At 31.0% G+C, this 17,623-nt stretch overlaps 1 protein-coding gene across 1 annotated transcript in view; it reads left to right on the forward strand.

The window, feature by feature from the left end:
• LOC143180251 (uncharacterized) overlaps positions 1–17,623 on the forward strand; it is a 33,569-nt gene that overhangs the window by 15,224 nt on the left and 722 nt on the right. The window contains exons 11-15 of the mRNA XM_076379847.1: positions 539–871; positions 2,562–2,598; positions 4,032–4,174; positions 14,980–15,414; positions 16,727–17,200. Coding sequence (XP_076235962.1) covers positions 539–871; positions 2,562–2,598; positions 4,032–4,174; positions 14,980–15,414; positions 16,727–17,200 — 1,422 coding nt within the window. The remainder of the gene's footprint in view (positions 1–538; positions 872–2,561; positions 2,599–4,031; positions 4,175–14,979; positions 15,415–16,726; positions 17,201–17,623) is intronic.

The raw sequence follows: 17,623 nt of genomic DNA on the forward strand, positions 1-17,623 counted from the left end.
GTAATATTACTGAATTATAGTTTTATTTCATATAATGTACTTATTCTTTGAAGTGAAAATATTGATTATGAAACTTAATCTGTAATAACAAGCACAATTAGTCATTTTTCTAGATTTAATAAGCTGCTTTAATTGTGATAGTTATCTAAATTTTTATTAAAACTTTTTTGAATTGATGAATTGATTTGTATCACATTGTACAATTCAAATTCAATAGAACTAAATACATTTTTAAAAATATTAATCCTTTATTTGTTAACTTTATTAAATTATAAAATACAATAATTGTTGCTATTTATAATAATTAGTGTTAGAGTTTAGATAGTGTTTCTTTCAAAAATAACATATGAGTTTAGTGCGAGAAAGAGATATATTATATTTTTCAATAAATAAAAATAATTGGATCAAATAAAGGATTAGTCAATAAAAGAAACTGTGAAATATTTATAAGTAATCCATGGGTAATGCACGACTTGAGAAAAGGTTTTTTTATTGGCAAACCGACTAATACAATATGAATATAATTGGTGTTACATAGGGGTGGAGGAAGCCTAAAACTAGGACAATATTACCACCGATGAGTGGAAAACTGTCAACTCCTAAGCAAACTCCCCCGAAAAGCCTGAGTGTCGCTCCGGTAGAAAGTCCGCTAGCACCTTCAGAACCTTTAGCTTCGACCTCCGCCTGTGTGTCCACTTCCGCTTCTGCCTCTATTTCACCTCCTCCCGTAGTTTCCGTAATGCAACCGCCACCTTCCGATCGTGATGCTACCTCTCCTACGCAACCTACGACAAGTCCACAGAAGACTCCAGCTAAAAATTCTCCTTCATCCCCTCAGAGTCTCAAGGAATCTGGCAACAAGGTGAAAAAGGTGCCCTTTCAATTCAATTACATCAATTTATCTTCTCTATTTTTTTAAATATTTTTTTTTTTATTACTGTTACTACTGCTGATGATATTGCTGCTGCTCATTTTTCTGCTTTTTTACATTAATTTTACTAGAGAGTTTAGAGAATTTTTTGCTCCATGATTTTGCTGTAAAACAGATTATTTTAAATGAATGTATGTTTACATTTATAACTGAGCTAATTATAACTGTCAGTATTCTGTTTTTATATAGGGTGTAACATAATGAATGGGCAATACTTAAAGAGCTTGTTCAACACCTAAACACAATGAAAAAGGTTCATATAATCATGTCCTATTTTACCTTGTTTACGAGATATAGCGAGTTTTGTGTTCTGTTATTTCGTATTTGATTACCTACACAAATGCTCAAAATGAGTACGTACTTTGTATTTCAACGCATGTCTGGAAATGTCTTGTTATCGGTATGAGACGTGATTACTCTTCCAATACTCCCTGATGTTCCATTTTGTTGAAACCTTTGTTCAATTCTGTATTAAAGTGTTTCAAGACTTTCAACTATGGATTTCAAGTATCCTCACAAAGGAGACTCGCTATTTCTCGTAAACAAGGTGAAATAAAACCTATGTTTATATGAACTGTTTTTATCGTATTTAGGTGTTAAACAAGCCTCTGAAGTATTGCCCACTTATTACATTACACTCTGTGTATTAAGAATTATGTGCTGATGTTAGGGAACCAACTTTTTTACAAATGTTTTAGCAGAAAGTTTTTTGAGTTTCTTTCAAAGTCATGTAAATATTCTTTTCAATATACGAAAGAAATGTGCTTTGAATGTATAAAAATCATGGTACTATTTAGTGCATTCAATTATAGTAGGGAAAAATAATTCTTACAAAATATATCGTGATTAACCATAGAATATTCAGTTTTGTAAAATGATTGCAATGGCAATGTAATAGTTTCAGTTCAACCTTATTGTAGAATCCTTTGCTTGTTTGGTCCCTGGGAAAAAAACCTTATGCATGTTCTCCATTTTGTCTTTCTCTAATGTCACGTGGATTTAACAAAACCTAATGACTTTATAACTAATAACGTTAACAATTAACAGATATGCATTTTATTTAAGTCGCAAATGTAGCATTTTCACGGAATGGACGGCATTTTTTTTTTTTTTTTTTTTTTTTTTTTTTTTAAATTGAGTTAGTGCATATTCATAACTATGTTAAGTTTAATCTATTCTTTGAATTATAAATGATACGTAATTTTATGATAATATCATAAATTTCGACTATAATAACAAGATAATTAACGCATGTAGAAATGTCTGCATACAATTTTAAGTTAAAACGATACTAAAGAAATCGGTTTCGAGCTGTAAAGGTGGCCTAAGAACAATATTTTAAAATGGAAATAATATTTTATCTTAACGATGTTTGCATAAAAGAGGAACATGTCAAGAAATTTGAATAATGTAGTAATGAAACAAAAATGTTACTTAATAGTATTCACAAAAACGTTTTTTTAAATATATTTTTTGTCAAAGTTGCTGGATTTGTGAAACTTGTTGCATGAATAGAATTTAATTAGGTCTTATGAGATATACAATATGCAAAAGGCACTTAGCTTTAGTATTATTCAACATGTACTTATTTATGTTACACAAAGTACATTAAACATTTTCTATTTTACAGGATAAAGAAGAGAAGAAGAAAAGCAGAAACAAAGAAGGTAATGAACAATATTTTTTCATTCTTCACGAATACAAACAAAATGAAATATTTTATGGTTTATTCGTAATACAATATTTTACAGTAATAAATAGTGACTATTACTTATTATTATTTAATGTAAAAAATTCTAAGATATGATTTCTTAAATACCACGTTTCATAATGGTTAATTTTATTATTATATTAAAAAACAAAAAATAATTACATGCAATCATGTAAGTATTATAGTCACTATTTATGTAAAGTATTACTCTGATTTAAGTAAAGAGATTAACAATTGATTTTTTCTTTTATTGGCTGCATTCCTGTTTGATGCAATTGGTAGGTAGTGTTAAATAATTTTAACGTATTTTCCGTTAGTATAAAATAGTCAAACTCTTTGAAAGTAAGCTGCACAATTACACAAGAAAATTATTCACTGCAGATTTATATTTCAAAATTATTTTATCGTATTATGTAAATTATGCGAAAATGTTTATAATTCCCACTTTACTGATGAGTACTTAGTATCATTACTACATGTTTCTAGCACTTATATTTGTATCATTTCGACAGTATGTTTTGTCTTGTCATTAGATAAAATCGAATAGAAGTAGCAAATTGGAGTGAGGCATTTATGAACATCTTGATAAGATGTATTCAGAATTTTACTGATAAGTGGTGTATCCCTCTTTATTTTTTAATTGTATTTATCGATGGCGGTCAGTGTTCCTCAAACGATCTTCTGCAGCGTTCGTGGAAGATACCTGAATTGCATATTTACTAAGAAAATTTGCGGTTTTTAATTGAAACTCCGGTTTTCCTTATTTCGACAGTACCTTGTACCATTCACTTAATCTTGATTGTGGATTGTGCGGGATTATTTATCTTTGTTCTCGTTAAGTGAATGATATACTTTTACAAAACTTAAATACAAAACACTAAATTTAAAAGCAACTTTAAATTCGAAATAAATTGTTAAATAAAAGACAATTATACAACATAAAAAATATAAAACAATTGTGAAAGAATTATGCAACAATTGTATACAAATGAAAATTCTATTTCAAAATATTGATAGATTGACGAATAAGATCTTATTATCATCTGACGAATTTAAACAAAACACGAAGATTCAGTAACGAATTAATCAAACTGTATATAAAATCGACTCTTGAAATAATTGTAATATAATATATTAAAGAGGGATATACATATAACTCACAGAATTATATGCATTTTAAGATGTACCTTACTACGGAAGATAAAGATATTATATTAGAAAATATTCCAAAAAAAGGAGAAGAAATATTAGAAATGACACCTATATTTATTCCTGAAATCTCAGTCAGACTTCTCCTATCTTCGTCTGATTATTTATCAGCATTTGGTTACCTGAATAATGAAAAATCAGGAAAAAAGTCTAAGTGGTTCGTCTCTGTGCCTATTTCAGCTCTCCTCGATGATCCTTCAGTTTTAATCGAGGGAGTTCTGTTCCGAGCGAGATACCTTGGATCCACTCAACTCGTCTGCGAAGGAGAGCCCACCAAATCAACCCGCATGTGTCAGGCAGAAGAAGCCGTCTCTAGGATAAAGGTATGCTTATCATTATCTTATTCTATGTTGCACTCCGCGCATTTCTTCTCTCTTTACGGACTTCTCTTCCTTTTCTCTCCTTCATAGCTGTGACCTCGTTTCCTTTGATGCTTCCACATTAAATTAAAACTTCAACAACATATTTTTCTCAAGAGATAATTACTTTTGCATCGTATTACAATATTGTATAATTTATCATGTGTACAAGGAAAATATTTCTACTTTTTATTTTGTATTATATGTATTGACACCATTACTTCATTTAATTACTTAAAATATTCTTTAAAAGTTATATTATTTTCTTTTAATGATTTTATTTCTATATTATCAAAATAATTCAAGTTTTACTTTTTTGAAGTAATGTATATAGTATTTTTTGGTATATCAAACATTTAAACAGATACATGTAAAATCGTGGAAGTTCTTTTATTATTGTGTGATTTGATGTGGAATCCCTTGTGTATTTCATTTTAACGATTTAATTCTGTGTTCTTCAGCTCCTGGCAAATAACCATTATTATTAGCTATCTTATCTTAATCCCATATATATGGTTACTTCCATGTTTGAACATGTTAAAACATCTATAATGTCCAACGTTCTGTGCACTCACTTGTGCTCTGTGTGTATGGTAGATGTCACATTCATTTCTCATGATCTTCGCAATGCACACGCATCGGTCACGTGTTACTTGTTTCATTTATATGCCTTTGCAGTTGGGAAGTAAGAATAGATTCTTGTATCTTTGCACTATTCTCTCGGTAAATGCATGACAGAGGTTCAGTTTCAACTTTGTAAGTGAAAAGTGTTTTTCTATTCTGTCATGCGACGTTTCTGTTCGATTGATTGTTTATGATATATTCAGCGTATCTACATTTGTATCTACAGACGTGCCGTTTGCAAAAATATTTGTTTAAGAAAGAATAATAGGAAACCTTCGTTCTTACAATATTTCTCATGGTATACTATATTGGCTAAGTTAGATATTTGGATTAGTAACGAAGCTGTTCTTGAAGATTTGTATCTAACAGTTGATTCTTGATAATGATATTGGTACATACGTCAGATTTTAATATTTACATTATTGTTATTTAGTTCAGCTGATGACGATGTGCTTAAAATATACATAATAATGCTTTGAAACTAGTTCACAATTACAACCTAGTGGTGAATTTATTGCAATGTTTGGCTAATTTAAAAATATTACAGTAATTCAGAGACCTTTTCCTTAAATTCACAAATCTCTTGTTTATCAAACTCAAACATACACACTTTTGAAAATATTTTCTATATGAAATGTTTTATTGCACATATGTAATGAAGCTTCAGAATTTCTAATATTCAAAGATTCAAGAATGAAATTAGTTGTTTTATTTATTTCACAAAAATTTCTAGTGCTTAATGACCTTTAGCACTGTCTTTGTGTGGTATATGTTTTCTTGAAAATTTTAAGAGCTATTCTATAAACAAAATTTGATTACACATGGAAAATGTAACATGTTTTTACTGTTCTGTAATATTTTGTTTCAGTGGTACTCCACTTATCCTATTAAAATGACTATTAAATAAATTAATACTTCATGAAGTATCATCTGATGTATTTTAAATTTTAATTATAAATAGATTTTTCAATATCTCAAAAATGTAAGATTTTAATTCACTTCAAAAATCGTTTGAAAACAAACTTAGCTTAAAAGTGTTAAAAGTATTTAAAATTTGAAAGTAATTTTTGATTCTAAAGTAGAACAAGTTTTTAAACTACCTATTAATTTTAACAGAAATCTCTGCTACTCAAATGTATAGATAAATGGAGTTCTACTTGTCGCTCAATTCTTGAAAGAGAAATTCGTCGTGGTTTCGATAATTGCGTGTTCTTACGCTTGAATCGCGCACAACTAACGAGGCTCTACTGTAGCTTGGTGTATGACAAAAATATAGTGCATTGATGCATTTTTGCATGTACGATTAAAGCTGCAGCATAAAGTATCATGGTACTACTTTAACAAATTTATGTGTATCGTTTTATTAACTCTTATTTGAGTAATTAGTGGTAATGGATAAAGTTAAAAGAAATTTGTCACTTCAGTTAAACCTGAGAGTTTTCCATGCACGGATCACGAATACTGAGATATATTTAAAATTTATATTTTCTTTTATAAATTTATAATTCTGATAGCGTTTGTTTTTTTTTTAAATTTTCTTCTTCAAATGCCTACAGACTTATACTTACATTGAAGGAAGAGAAAGATAGTAATTATCAATCAGGGATACAGCGAATTAAATAAATCTAAGTCTGGAATACCTTTACAAAATCTTGCAAGATTATAAACTTCTTGTAACATTTATAAACATTCACATAAATTGTTTCAATATAATGGAAAAAAATAGTTAATGTTAGATAGACTAATATGAATACATTTCACTTAAAATCTTAATTGTACAAAAATTCAGAATGATGATATTTCGAAACTTCAGAGAGCTCACAAAAGAATGAATATCTGTATTTTTAATAAAGATATATTACAATCGCAACGCGATTTCGTACTTATCATTTTCTATAATAAATTATATTATCCAACACGGATGAAAATTATGAAAGATATCAGCACTTAACTGTGCTTTTTCTATACAGATGCCATAGCTAAAGACTTTTCTCGATAAAATAGATTTTCGTTTTTTATTTTGTTTTCCCTTGAAGTATTCTATAGGATTAAAATTCTTCCTATTTATCATTAGATATGCTCACAAGTTATAGTATCCAGTATTCGAATTATTTTCTTATCTCGATATCTTACGAAAAAGATTGAAGTATGAACATATTAATGATGTAAAATTAATTGATAGGTTTCGTTAAATTTAAAAAACATCCTTGTGCCAAGTATTTTAACATAATTTAAAAAGTGATGCTTGTGTTACGTGAATTTTATTTAGTTAAAATATATTGTACATGGTCTTTAAAAAAGAATTCAAGATTCTGAGGGCATATAACATTCATAAGGGATGGTACAAAATGTTTAATTAACGTATGTTGAAAAAATTTTAGATGTTATGAAAAATACAAATTTTTATGCACAAATTTTTTCATGAAAATATGGAAATAGAATATTAATTACGTAATAAATACAAATATCAGTGTTCAATATTTAGTTACTGTACTAAGTTAACAGGCATTTTACTACTGATTTAGTGAAACTGCACATTGATTCATGATTTGAAGGTACAAATATTACGTAAGGAAGAAAGAAAGTAATGTCGAACATCTTTCATAAAAGTAAAAATAAATAAGATAATAAAGATGAGTTCGTATAAACAGTGATAATTTTCTTTGTCTTTACATAAAGTACGATAAAAAGATAAATTACATGACATTACTGGAGTAAAAAATTGCATTTTATTTTGAAAGGATTAGTTCTCAAACATACGTCGATTAAGCATTTCTCATTTCTTCTTGGATTGGGTTGAACAATACGTTATTTTCACAGAAATTGAGTTGCTTAATTTTACTCGTTTAAATGATTTTACAACGATCTACATAAATGATGTGTCTGTAAAGTTTTTAATATTTTTTATGTCGTATTTAATTCATTTTGGACATAATATCGAACTAAAATTATTAAACTATTTCATAACAAATCTTTTATTCACTGTTGAAACTTCATTTTTCTTAAATTAAATATGAAAGAAAAGGAGGAAAAATATTTTATTTTTTTGTGTCTATTTGATAGTATTTGCATAACATTGTTCGTTAAGAAGCAGTGATTGTGTAAAATTGTATGGTATAAGATGAATTTCTATTATACAAGTTTTTTGGACATTTAAAAAATATTGTAAAATATTGGCACATCACAAACATTGGCAAAAAGATTTAATATTTTAACATGCTGTGTAATACTGTTATAATTGATCATCTATAAATGGGTTCTCACTTTTAATATTTCTTAACGCAGTAAATATTGTTCTCAATAAAATTAATGGTAACAGGGATGATGGTGTTTTGTTCAGATCAAAGTTTCAAAGATATTTAAAAATTACATTAATTTTTTTGTCTGAATTTAATTTCTAATTAAAACTGATATTTCTATTAATATGAAAATTATTCAAATGGTCTATTATAAGTGCCCCATTCTTTGTAAAAGTACCCAAAAATTGATTAGAAAATATTCGAATACTATCAAGTCGAACGTATACGAGACAGATTTGTGTACTCATTAAAAATCGATCACACTGCGTGAAGGAATCTGAATGTTTTATTATAGCCGTCCCCCTTCCTCGTGTTATTACCACCACCACTTGACCACCGAACACATATTTCCATGTGATTTTGATGTTTCACTATGTTAATTTGTCTACGAATGGGAGCTGGATAAAATAGTACAAAACATAAACGAAAGCTTAAATAGAAATTGAAGTGGACATATATATGAGTAATTATTAATAACGGTGAAAATGATCGAATTATCATTAAATGGGAAACAAAGCAACAAATGATGAGATTCTGTTTATGACAGTGATTTCGATATTCGACATTGAATAATGAATCTGTCCTGTTAGTCTGTTACGTTCCATATTTATTAAATATACGTATATTTAAAATTAATTTCACCAGGGTTTTCGGTCTGAAATAACAGTGTATATACAACGAAAAGCGTAAACATCGATATTGTTTCGTAATGTAAAATTAATTCGTTTTATTTGGTATCAAGATTTCAAACAGCTTAAATTTATTATTTTCACACTAAAATACTACAATTAGTACCTATTTAATGATGGAAACTATATTTATTCGGCTCCTTCACAACTATTTTCTTGTGTATAGTTGTCTGCCCTTCTTTGCTTTGTAGATTGTACGCAGTACTATATCTTTTTCTGCACGATCGTGTATTATAAAGAATTCGTGTAATATATGTCATATCGAACGGGCGAAAAGTATTCATTTTATGTTCATAGATTTTTTCCTTTCGCGTGTACGTAACGAACTAGCGTATAAAAGGAGATTAAAATTTCGATCTTTTAAAATCTTCTGTCGAGGATATTCTATGAAACTCGACACTATACGGCATTGAACGATTTGCAATATGTAGAATGAAAATTATAGAGGAAAAATGTTCATTTTGCAGGAAAGAACAAGGAAACAAATATCAACAAATATTAAAAGTATTGAAAAATTTTTCTAACATTCAATTTAAAGAATAGATTTAAAGAATAGAAGAATAGATAGATTAAAGAATAGAAAGAACGGTTCTTGCACTGAATATCGATATTGACTTATTTCGCTGATGAATTTTCTGTTATGTCATTGCTTCAGCAAGTGAGAGATTATAATCAATTTTGTATTTTTAATTTTTTCAATTTTGAATTATAAAAGAAAAAGTGTTTAACTTTCATTACATACTTTCAAACTGATAAATTACATGTATGCTACATAACAGTGAAACAAATTACAGACATACATTATACTATAAATATATTAATTTAAGAAAATTCCTTTCCCCGCCATTCACGACGTTCATTTACTATTTATTGCTATTAAGCATTCGTATATATTAGTTATATTCTTTAAGATAAATTAAATTACCTAATATATAGATAACACAAGGTCCTGAGAATTTAATTTTCTTATTTTTGAATGTTTAAGAAGTATCAAATTCTAATCAGTAAAGATGCAAGACTTCTAAAGTATCCATCTTAATTTTTACTATTAATAAATGCAGTTTAATCCTTTAGCCATTAAGGGTCCCTATAAATAGTTGCCATTAAGCATTGACTGCGATCAAAAACTGAATCACCTACCGAATGTTTTAATAATGATAACGTAATCTAAGAAGGACAGAATCAAATTACACTTTTTTCGGTATCTTCCCAAAAAGTATCGCATACATATATTCAGTCGTAAAGTAACCTGCTGTGGGTATTATAATAAGACATCACTAGGTACGTTTTAACATTTTTTATATAATTTAAAACAGTTGATTTTCTCTCAATGCCTACGAGTGGCACGGAAAGCAATAGAAAAAGCAGAATACGTGCTTGGTTAAAACATATAAATTGCATATAAGTATGTAGCATATTTACAGTACATTCGTTTTAATATAATATTATAAGCTCATTTTTTTTATTTTGACTTTTAAAAAGATGTGACATAGCAATTGCTAACATTAAATCGCAAGATTATAACGAGTAGATATTGTACTTTCCTAAATTTTCAAAATAATATAATAAAACAAAGATAGAACACAAATTTCTATTAGTTTTAGTATCATGTCTGCATATGTTACTAAAATTTACATAGATATAGTTGTTAGCTACCCACTGCTGTGACAAAAGGGTTAATATCTGATTCCAAACTTAATTAATTATTAATTCTAAAGACTATCTTTTTCGTGACATGCCGTAGAGTGAAGAGATCAGCGAACACTTTGCAAGATGCAAAAGAGTACTCTCAACAGCATTTAGCTATGTACAATCCTCTGTTTAGATTTTAGAGGTACCTTATCGAGCCACACTGCAATGTTGGATGTTCAATGTTCCCTAAGAATCTATCGATCTGTACGGCTCTGCATACCGTCCAAGAAGTTTGTCAAATTCGGGACGTTCTGTGTATGACACAATACCTCTCAAAGAGCATGACACAGTATAGTTGGTCCAGAAATATAACGTGGTCGTACGATTAGTCACACAGGAAAATGAACATGTTTGGGATTCTAGGACAAATGAAGTGACAGGAATATCGGAAGATGAGGGGCTTCAGCCTCTTACAAGACTATAATCGGTCGTTATTGTTTGTTTGTATTAAGTAGCACTTCCACTCGATACCTCAATTTGCCACGTTATATCTCTGAGCAAATTGTACCAGCTTCGTTTACAGTTCGATAGTTCTGTACAGTTTGTCGACCTCTTTCAATCGCTTTTCATGGACCTCGACGAGATCTGTAATTCACGACATATTAGCATCTCGTGGGTAGCATCGAATCTCACGCTCTCTCTCTTCTATTTACCGATAAAGTACAAGAGCAAACATAATACCGATCGTATGTGTCTCCGCATCTAGTAGAAAAAGTCTAGAGCATAAGCTAGCTCTTCACACCATAAAACGAGGAACGAGCAAATATTTGACTTTACCGATTAGACCCGTTTACTACTCTGAATGGTATTAGTACTGCACGATAGTGCTGTTTGCCGCTGAATACGGTAGAAGGAAATATATGTGAACAGTGTCGCAAATGAAAGCACAGTAGAGAAAGCGTTCGTCGCGATTGCTCGGGGTGTATCGGTGGTGCGTGGTAATATAACTGTTAGTCGGAGTAAAAGACTTTGACCGCTCAAGTCCACTCAGAGACCACCCTCACCAACCTGTCTCCCTGTCTCTTTGCCATCTCTAACAATTAAGAGTTAAAAACAAAGTTATTCTATAACAAAGTGAAAAGAGAGTTTTGTAGTCAAATAGCAAAAACCTGGTGTCACTTTGTTTTTAAAATTAAGATATCTGCTATTTGTGTCCCGTGAGATGTCCCTGGAAAGTATTAGAGGCAATGCTTTCCAGGAGACTTCTCACGAGACACGTATAGTATTCTTCTGTGTGTACCTAGATGAGATCTATCAGTTTGCAAAAGATGATATCTGTATATCGTGTAATTTAAAAAAAAAAGAAAGCAAGGTGACAATTCGTGGCATGTGGGTTTACCTAATTTTAAAATTACTGTGTTGAAAGTTAGAAACTCATGACATATCAGGTTTTCCCATCTGACTACAGAATTATTCTATAATAGAGAGAAAACAGAGTTATTCTATAATACAATGAAAAGCGAGTTATTATAGGACTCAGATCTCCTAAGTCCCAAGTGCGCATGCGTCAAGGGCTCAAGGGGCGTGGCGGGACCGTGAGTGGTGGGGGTCGTGCCCATTCGAGTTCCAGTAGAGGGAGTGGCCTTGAGCGGGCAAAAATCTTTTGCTTCGACTATAGCAAGCGCATTTGTTTGTTTGCGTTACGGAAGGAGGGACCAGTGGCTACAGGTATGCAGGCTACGCTGTTAAACTATGGGGGGCAGCAAGGGTTTGGTCGATGCAGCATTGCCTCGCAAGGAAGCCTAGAGGATGATGAGTGCGACTCGAGCGAAGAACTTATAGGGAGCGCGTCTGGTGGGGGCCAGTCCGAGTCGCAGACTGTGGGACTTCAACCGAAACTGGCCCCGATCAGTGGCTCTATGGAGCCCACCACCGTTTTCAGGCTCCACTTTCTCGGCTCGGTTGAAGTTGAAGAGGAAGGGAGACGTAAGCGCCTTAACAACCACATAGTGCGGGAGGCTGTGACTAAGATCAAGGTCCGCCCTCCAACCCTTAGATGTATCATTATATACTGTAATAATCGTTGTTGTTTTCCCCTACCCTGTCTGAACGGATTAATTTCTCTCTCTTTATTTGACTATCGTTTCTGCTGCATCACCCCTATCTCCCACTTTCTTTCACTGACAACGAGTGGATCGAATGTCTCAGCTTTTATCGAGGCTTGATTTTATATGAAGTTACAGGCATATACAGTTATTGTACGGGAATGAACGAGTTTTGGGTAGTCATGGCCTTCCTTGGCAAACAGCGAAGAAGGGAAATTGACTCCCACTATTTGAATCAACGTTTCACACATGTGTTTCAAGTGATACAAGTCAAAATCAAACACGATTTTTTAGTTATGACCATGAAAAAGTTTGCAATTTGTACTTTATTTATTACTCTGTGTTTTCAATGAAATTTGGATGAAGCTTTTTATTAAAATTTTTATTATACTATTTACTATTAATATTTATTGAACTTCAAAATTATAAAGTTTGTTTAGAAAATTCTTCAAATATATTGTGAACTACAAATTATGTGAATAATGTTAATAATCTATTATTGCAAATAACGAGTAACTACTTTTTTCGACAAATGACTCAAGTAAGATAACTTTCATAAGATAATTCTATACTCTTATTTGTTTAGTAAATAATTTTCTTGTATACTTATAAATACTTTGTGGCTTTTCCTGAAGAACATGCTTCTTTGAGTTGTATCAGTTTTGAAATATATGGGTGATTTGTTACATGGTATAATGTTTTCTCTCAAGAATTATGGGGGTGTAACTATCTAAACAGTATAATAACAAGCCTGACCGATCAAAACTTGTGAACTTCAATGTAGAATGATTGTTAAAATATCTTATAATCCTTTAAAATTTTTATTCTATTAAAAATTTATATTTCTAAGTGTTATAAGGATGACACTTTTATTTCTTAACTATGAAAAGTAATGGTCGCTTTTTTAGAAGAATATTAAATCTCTTGAAATCGATAATTGTGGAGATATGAATGTTTTATGATAATTCTAACAATGTAGAGAAACCAAAAGTAGTTTACATCAGTGTTCGATGCTTTAACTTTTTGTCTAACATTATTGCTCCTTATTTTTATGTAGTTATTAAACATATTTTATACCCTTTCACATATTTATAAATGGTTTGGATTTATACTTAATTCTTCATCTAATGAATTTAATTTAGAAAATAAATATTGTTTACATTGCATGCCACACAGAAATATAGCACGTTTTGCTTTTGATACATAAATCAATTTTTATTATCCACTAGTCATAACATCGTTTTATTATAATTATCTTCTTTGTTGACATGGCAAAGATATTAAGAGAATGATAGTTAAATATAAATTAATCTAAAATTAATTAAAATCTTAGGTATATAATTAACGAATCACATGTTCTCTGAAAATAATTAAGGTAAATTTACGGGGACATTTCCCTCTAATTTAGGGAGAAAATAGTAGGATTGATGTTAAAATGATAGTATACTCCAGAGTGTTGCTATATCGTATTAAATGTTAAGATAAAGTATACATAAAGACACAATCAAATATAAGAAATATTTATTAGCAAAAAGTGATCTCTCAAAAAATTTTCATGATATAAAAATCATCTAAATACACTCGTTGCCAGTGAAAATGAGTGCTAATTAAACATAATTAGTTGAATAAGGCGTATGCATACATTTAAATAAACTCTCAGGTTTACAGAAGAATCTTTTATCTTTTCACCACACTAATAAATTATCGTCTTAAAACTTTCAGTATTATAAAAAAATACAAATGGACGTTAGTTCTCTGTCTCATAGAATGTACTGACAACTGCATTTTCAATGTTGCTCATCCTTTCTTGCAGTCATTTCTGTTATGCATTTTACTAACTCTTTTGATCAATTAATTAATCCTGTTCTTTATTTTATTGTACATGCTGCTTCCTCGTGATAGGCATTGGTACGTATGCTTTTATATTATGTACTATTTCACTTTTTCTTTCACAAAAAGCTATTCGCAAATTGTACTCAAGAACATAGTCTTTAAAGAACAAAACCAAATTTAACAAACTACCAGTGATTCATGCTTTACATAAATACCTATTATAAAATGTTAAATGATAAAAAGTATATCTTACACTCACTTAATGTAGTTGATTACTCGTATTGATTCAACGTAATTTCATTTTTCAATAGAAAAGTAAAAAAACTTAGAGAAAATTTCAAAATTTATAATAAATCATAAAATTATACAGGTAAAAGGTGTTCAGGAATATGTGCTATAATGTCTAAAGTCACTCTAGATTGGAACCAAAGACAATGACTGTGGTCTTCTAGAATGAACTTCGTCATTTCTTTATTTCCAATATGTGGCAGATAGACTCTTGTCTTCTTTTTCTTATTTCACACTATCCTATTCTAAAATCTCAAGCACCTACATACTCCTAATAATTATCAATAATATACGCACAGGCACCAGATGGCGAAACGCAACCGAGCACAGAGGTTGACCTCTTCATCTCGACAGAAAAGATCATGGTCTTGAATACGGATTTAAAGGAGATCATGATGGATCACGCGTTAAGAACAATATCTTACATAGCTGATATTGGTGACGTAGTGGTGCTAATGGCACGAAGACGATTTGTGCCTCACGAAATGGAAGAAGCACCGAAGATCAACAGAACTCCAAAGATGATCTGTCACGTGTTCGAAAGTGAAGAGGCTCGGTTCATTGCACAAAGCATTGGGCAAGCCTTTCAAGTTGCTTACATGGAGTTCCTTAAAGCGAACGGGATTGAGGATCATAGTTTTGTGAAAGAGATGGATTACCAGGAGGTACTCAACTCTCAAGAAATATTTGGCGACGAACTGCAAATGTTCGCCAAAAAGGAAATGCAAAAAGAGGTGATTCCCCAGATCACTATTTATAATCCTATACATAAAATATAGGGAGCTTCTGAAATCGCGGTACAAGAGAAATGGAAGTGACTCTTAATTGAAAAATGAGTTGAATATACAGAATAGAATTTTGTCATAAAAAACTCTGTTTTCGAGAAAATCGAGTTTCGAAAATTAGCGAAAAATTCGCTAACTACATGTGCAGTTAGTAAGAATATTATCAAGCGAGCATTATGCAATTGATGGAACCTATAGATCGTTTTATATGAGTTGAGAGAGTAGTCCATAAAGACCCCAAAAATATAATTTAAAAATGTTAATCAAATGACAACTGGTTTAGAACTCTCTTAGTTAAAAACTCTCAGATGGGAATTTTATGTAGGTAATATTATATGTTTCTTCCTCGTTACATGACCGTCGTTCGACATCAACATCTGACAGACACAAACATGATACACAGTGTAAGCTGTTAAAGCTTTATTTGAGTTCGACGTGGTGTTTTTCTAAAAATTTATGACCTTTCTTATCTGTGCAAGTATTTGAGTGTAAAAGATTGGTTCGTAGCTCTCAGTTATCAGTCACTCTTCAACTGTATTAGTAATTCAAAATATTTTCCAACATATTGTCCTATGTATTAGGCCTACAGACAATTTTGACCATTTTCGAACTTTAGGAAAATGGTGCAGATAAGAAGTGTAAGCCCAATAAAGGTCAGGAGGCACATTCGACGACCCAACCTGTTAAAGAGTCACTTACACCCCTCAAATTTTTCTTAAATGTTGACCCTCAGATCCTGGGATTTTATTACCAGTTTCTTTTATCTAAAATCACAAGGTCGCGAACTTTGAGACCATTTTTTCGCAGTGTTCCCACCTATTTTTGGGATTAAAAATGGTATAAATTGATTTACAAATTTGGCTTTTATTCTACTTATTTCTGCTCAAAGAATCACTTCCTTTTCAGTTATACCACTTTTTGGAAACACCCTGTATGAATATGTTTTCAATATAATTCTGTACCTGGGAACCAGACTATCCCAAATTCATTATTTTTCAGAATTAATTTTTATACAACATCTTACAGCTTTCTCCATTTTATTATGTATAATAATAGTAATCTATTTAAGTTACGTTATAGGTGAAAGAGATTTAATAGTATACACTACTTCAAGTATTATATTAAGAGATAGGTAATCATATTTGTTTTTCTGTTCTCCTGAAAAAATATCGAAAAAAGGGCCTAAGTCAGGTTGACTTTCAGGTACAGAATTGAAGAATCATTTGCTGAAACTAAAGAGCTTGTCGGTGAATGGTTGCAGGTAGTGGTACCAAAGGCGAAGGGTGAAATCTTAGGCGTAGTGATTGTTGAATCTGGATGGGGTTCTATGCTGCCGACGGTTGTAATCGCAAATTTGGCACCGGCTGGTGCGGCTGCTCGTTGTGGACAATTGAACATTGGTGATCAGATAATAGCCATCAATGGCGTTTCGTTAGTTGGCCTGCCTCTCTCCACTTGTCAGACCTACATCAAGAATTCGAAGAACCAGACAGTCGTCAAGCTGACTGTCGTTCCGTGCGCACCAGTAGTCGAGGTTAAAATCAAGCGACCCGACACCAAGTATCAGTTAGGATTTAGTGTACAGAACGGAGTAATATGTAGTCTATTGAGAGGCGGAATCGCCGAAAGGGGTGGTGTTCGAGTGGGTCATAGGATTATCGAGATCAACAATCAAAGTGTCGTCGCAGTGCCGCACGAGAAGATCGTCAATCTTCTTGCTACATCCGTCGGCGAGGTACATATAAACTTCTGAAATTTTAATATAGCATTGTTGCATGTTCTGCATCGATGATCTTGCCTGTTGCATGTATTATCTCTTCGACTATGTTCAGTTTATTTTAATTCTAAAGAAATAAATGTAATATATAGTAACTGGATTGAGTAAAATTAACGTAAGATTTAACTTAACGTAACGTAATAATCTTTTATGTTGAATAATTACATGGAATTTAATATTTATATGTTACTAAGAATTTTATCTGTTTGGTAGCAATTATATATAATATTCTTTGAAGAAATTGAATATTTATTGTATATTCCTTTCTGAGTATAGTGATACATAAATTTTATATCTGCTAATGTATGCATGCATAAATAATAGTATAAACAAGCTACAGCTATAAATCTTCGAACTTCCTAAGGTATACCTCTGATATCT

Source organism: Calliopsis andreniformis, chromosome 6, assembly GCF_051401765.1.
Source record: "Calliopsis andreniformis isolate RMS-2024a chromosome 6, iyCalAndr_principal, whole genome shotgun sequence".
In the NCBI taxonomy this organism is placed as follows: domain Eukaryota; kingdom Metazoa; phylum Arthropoda; class Insecta; order Hymenoptera; family Andrenidae; genus Calliopsis; species Calliopsis andreniformis.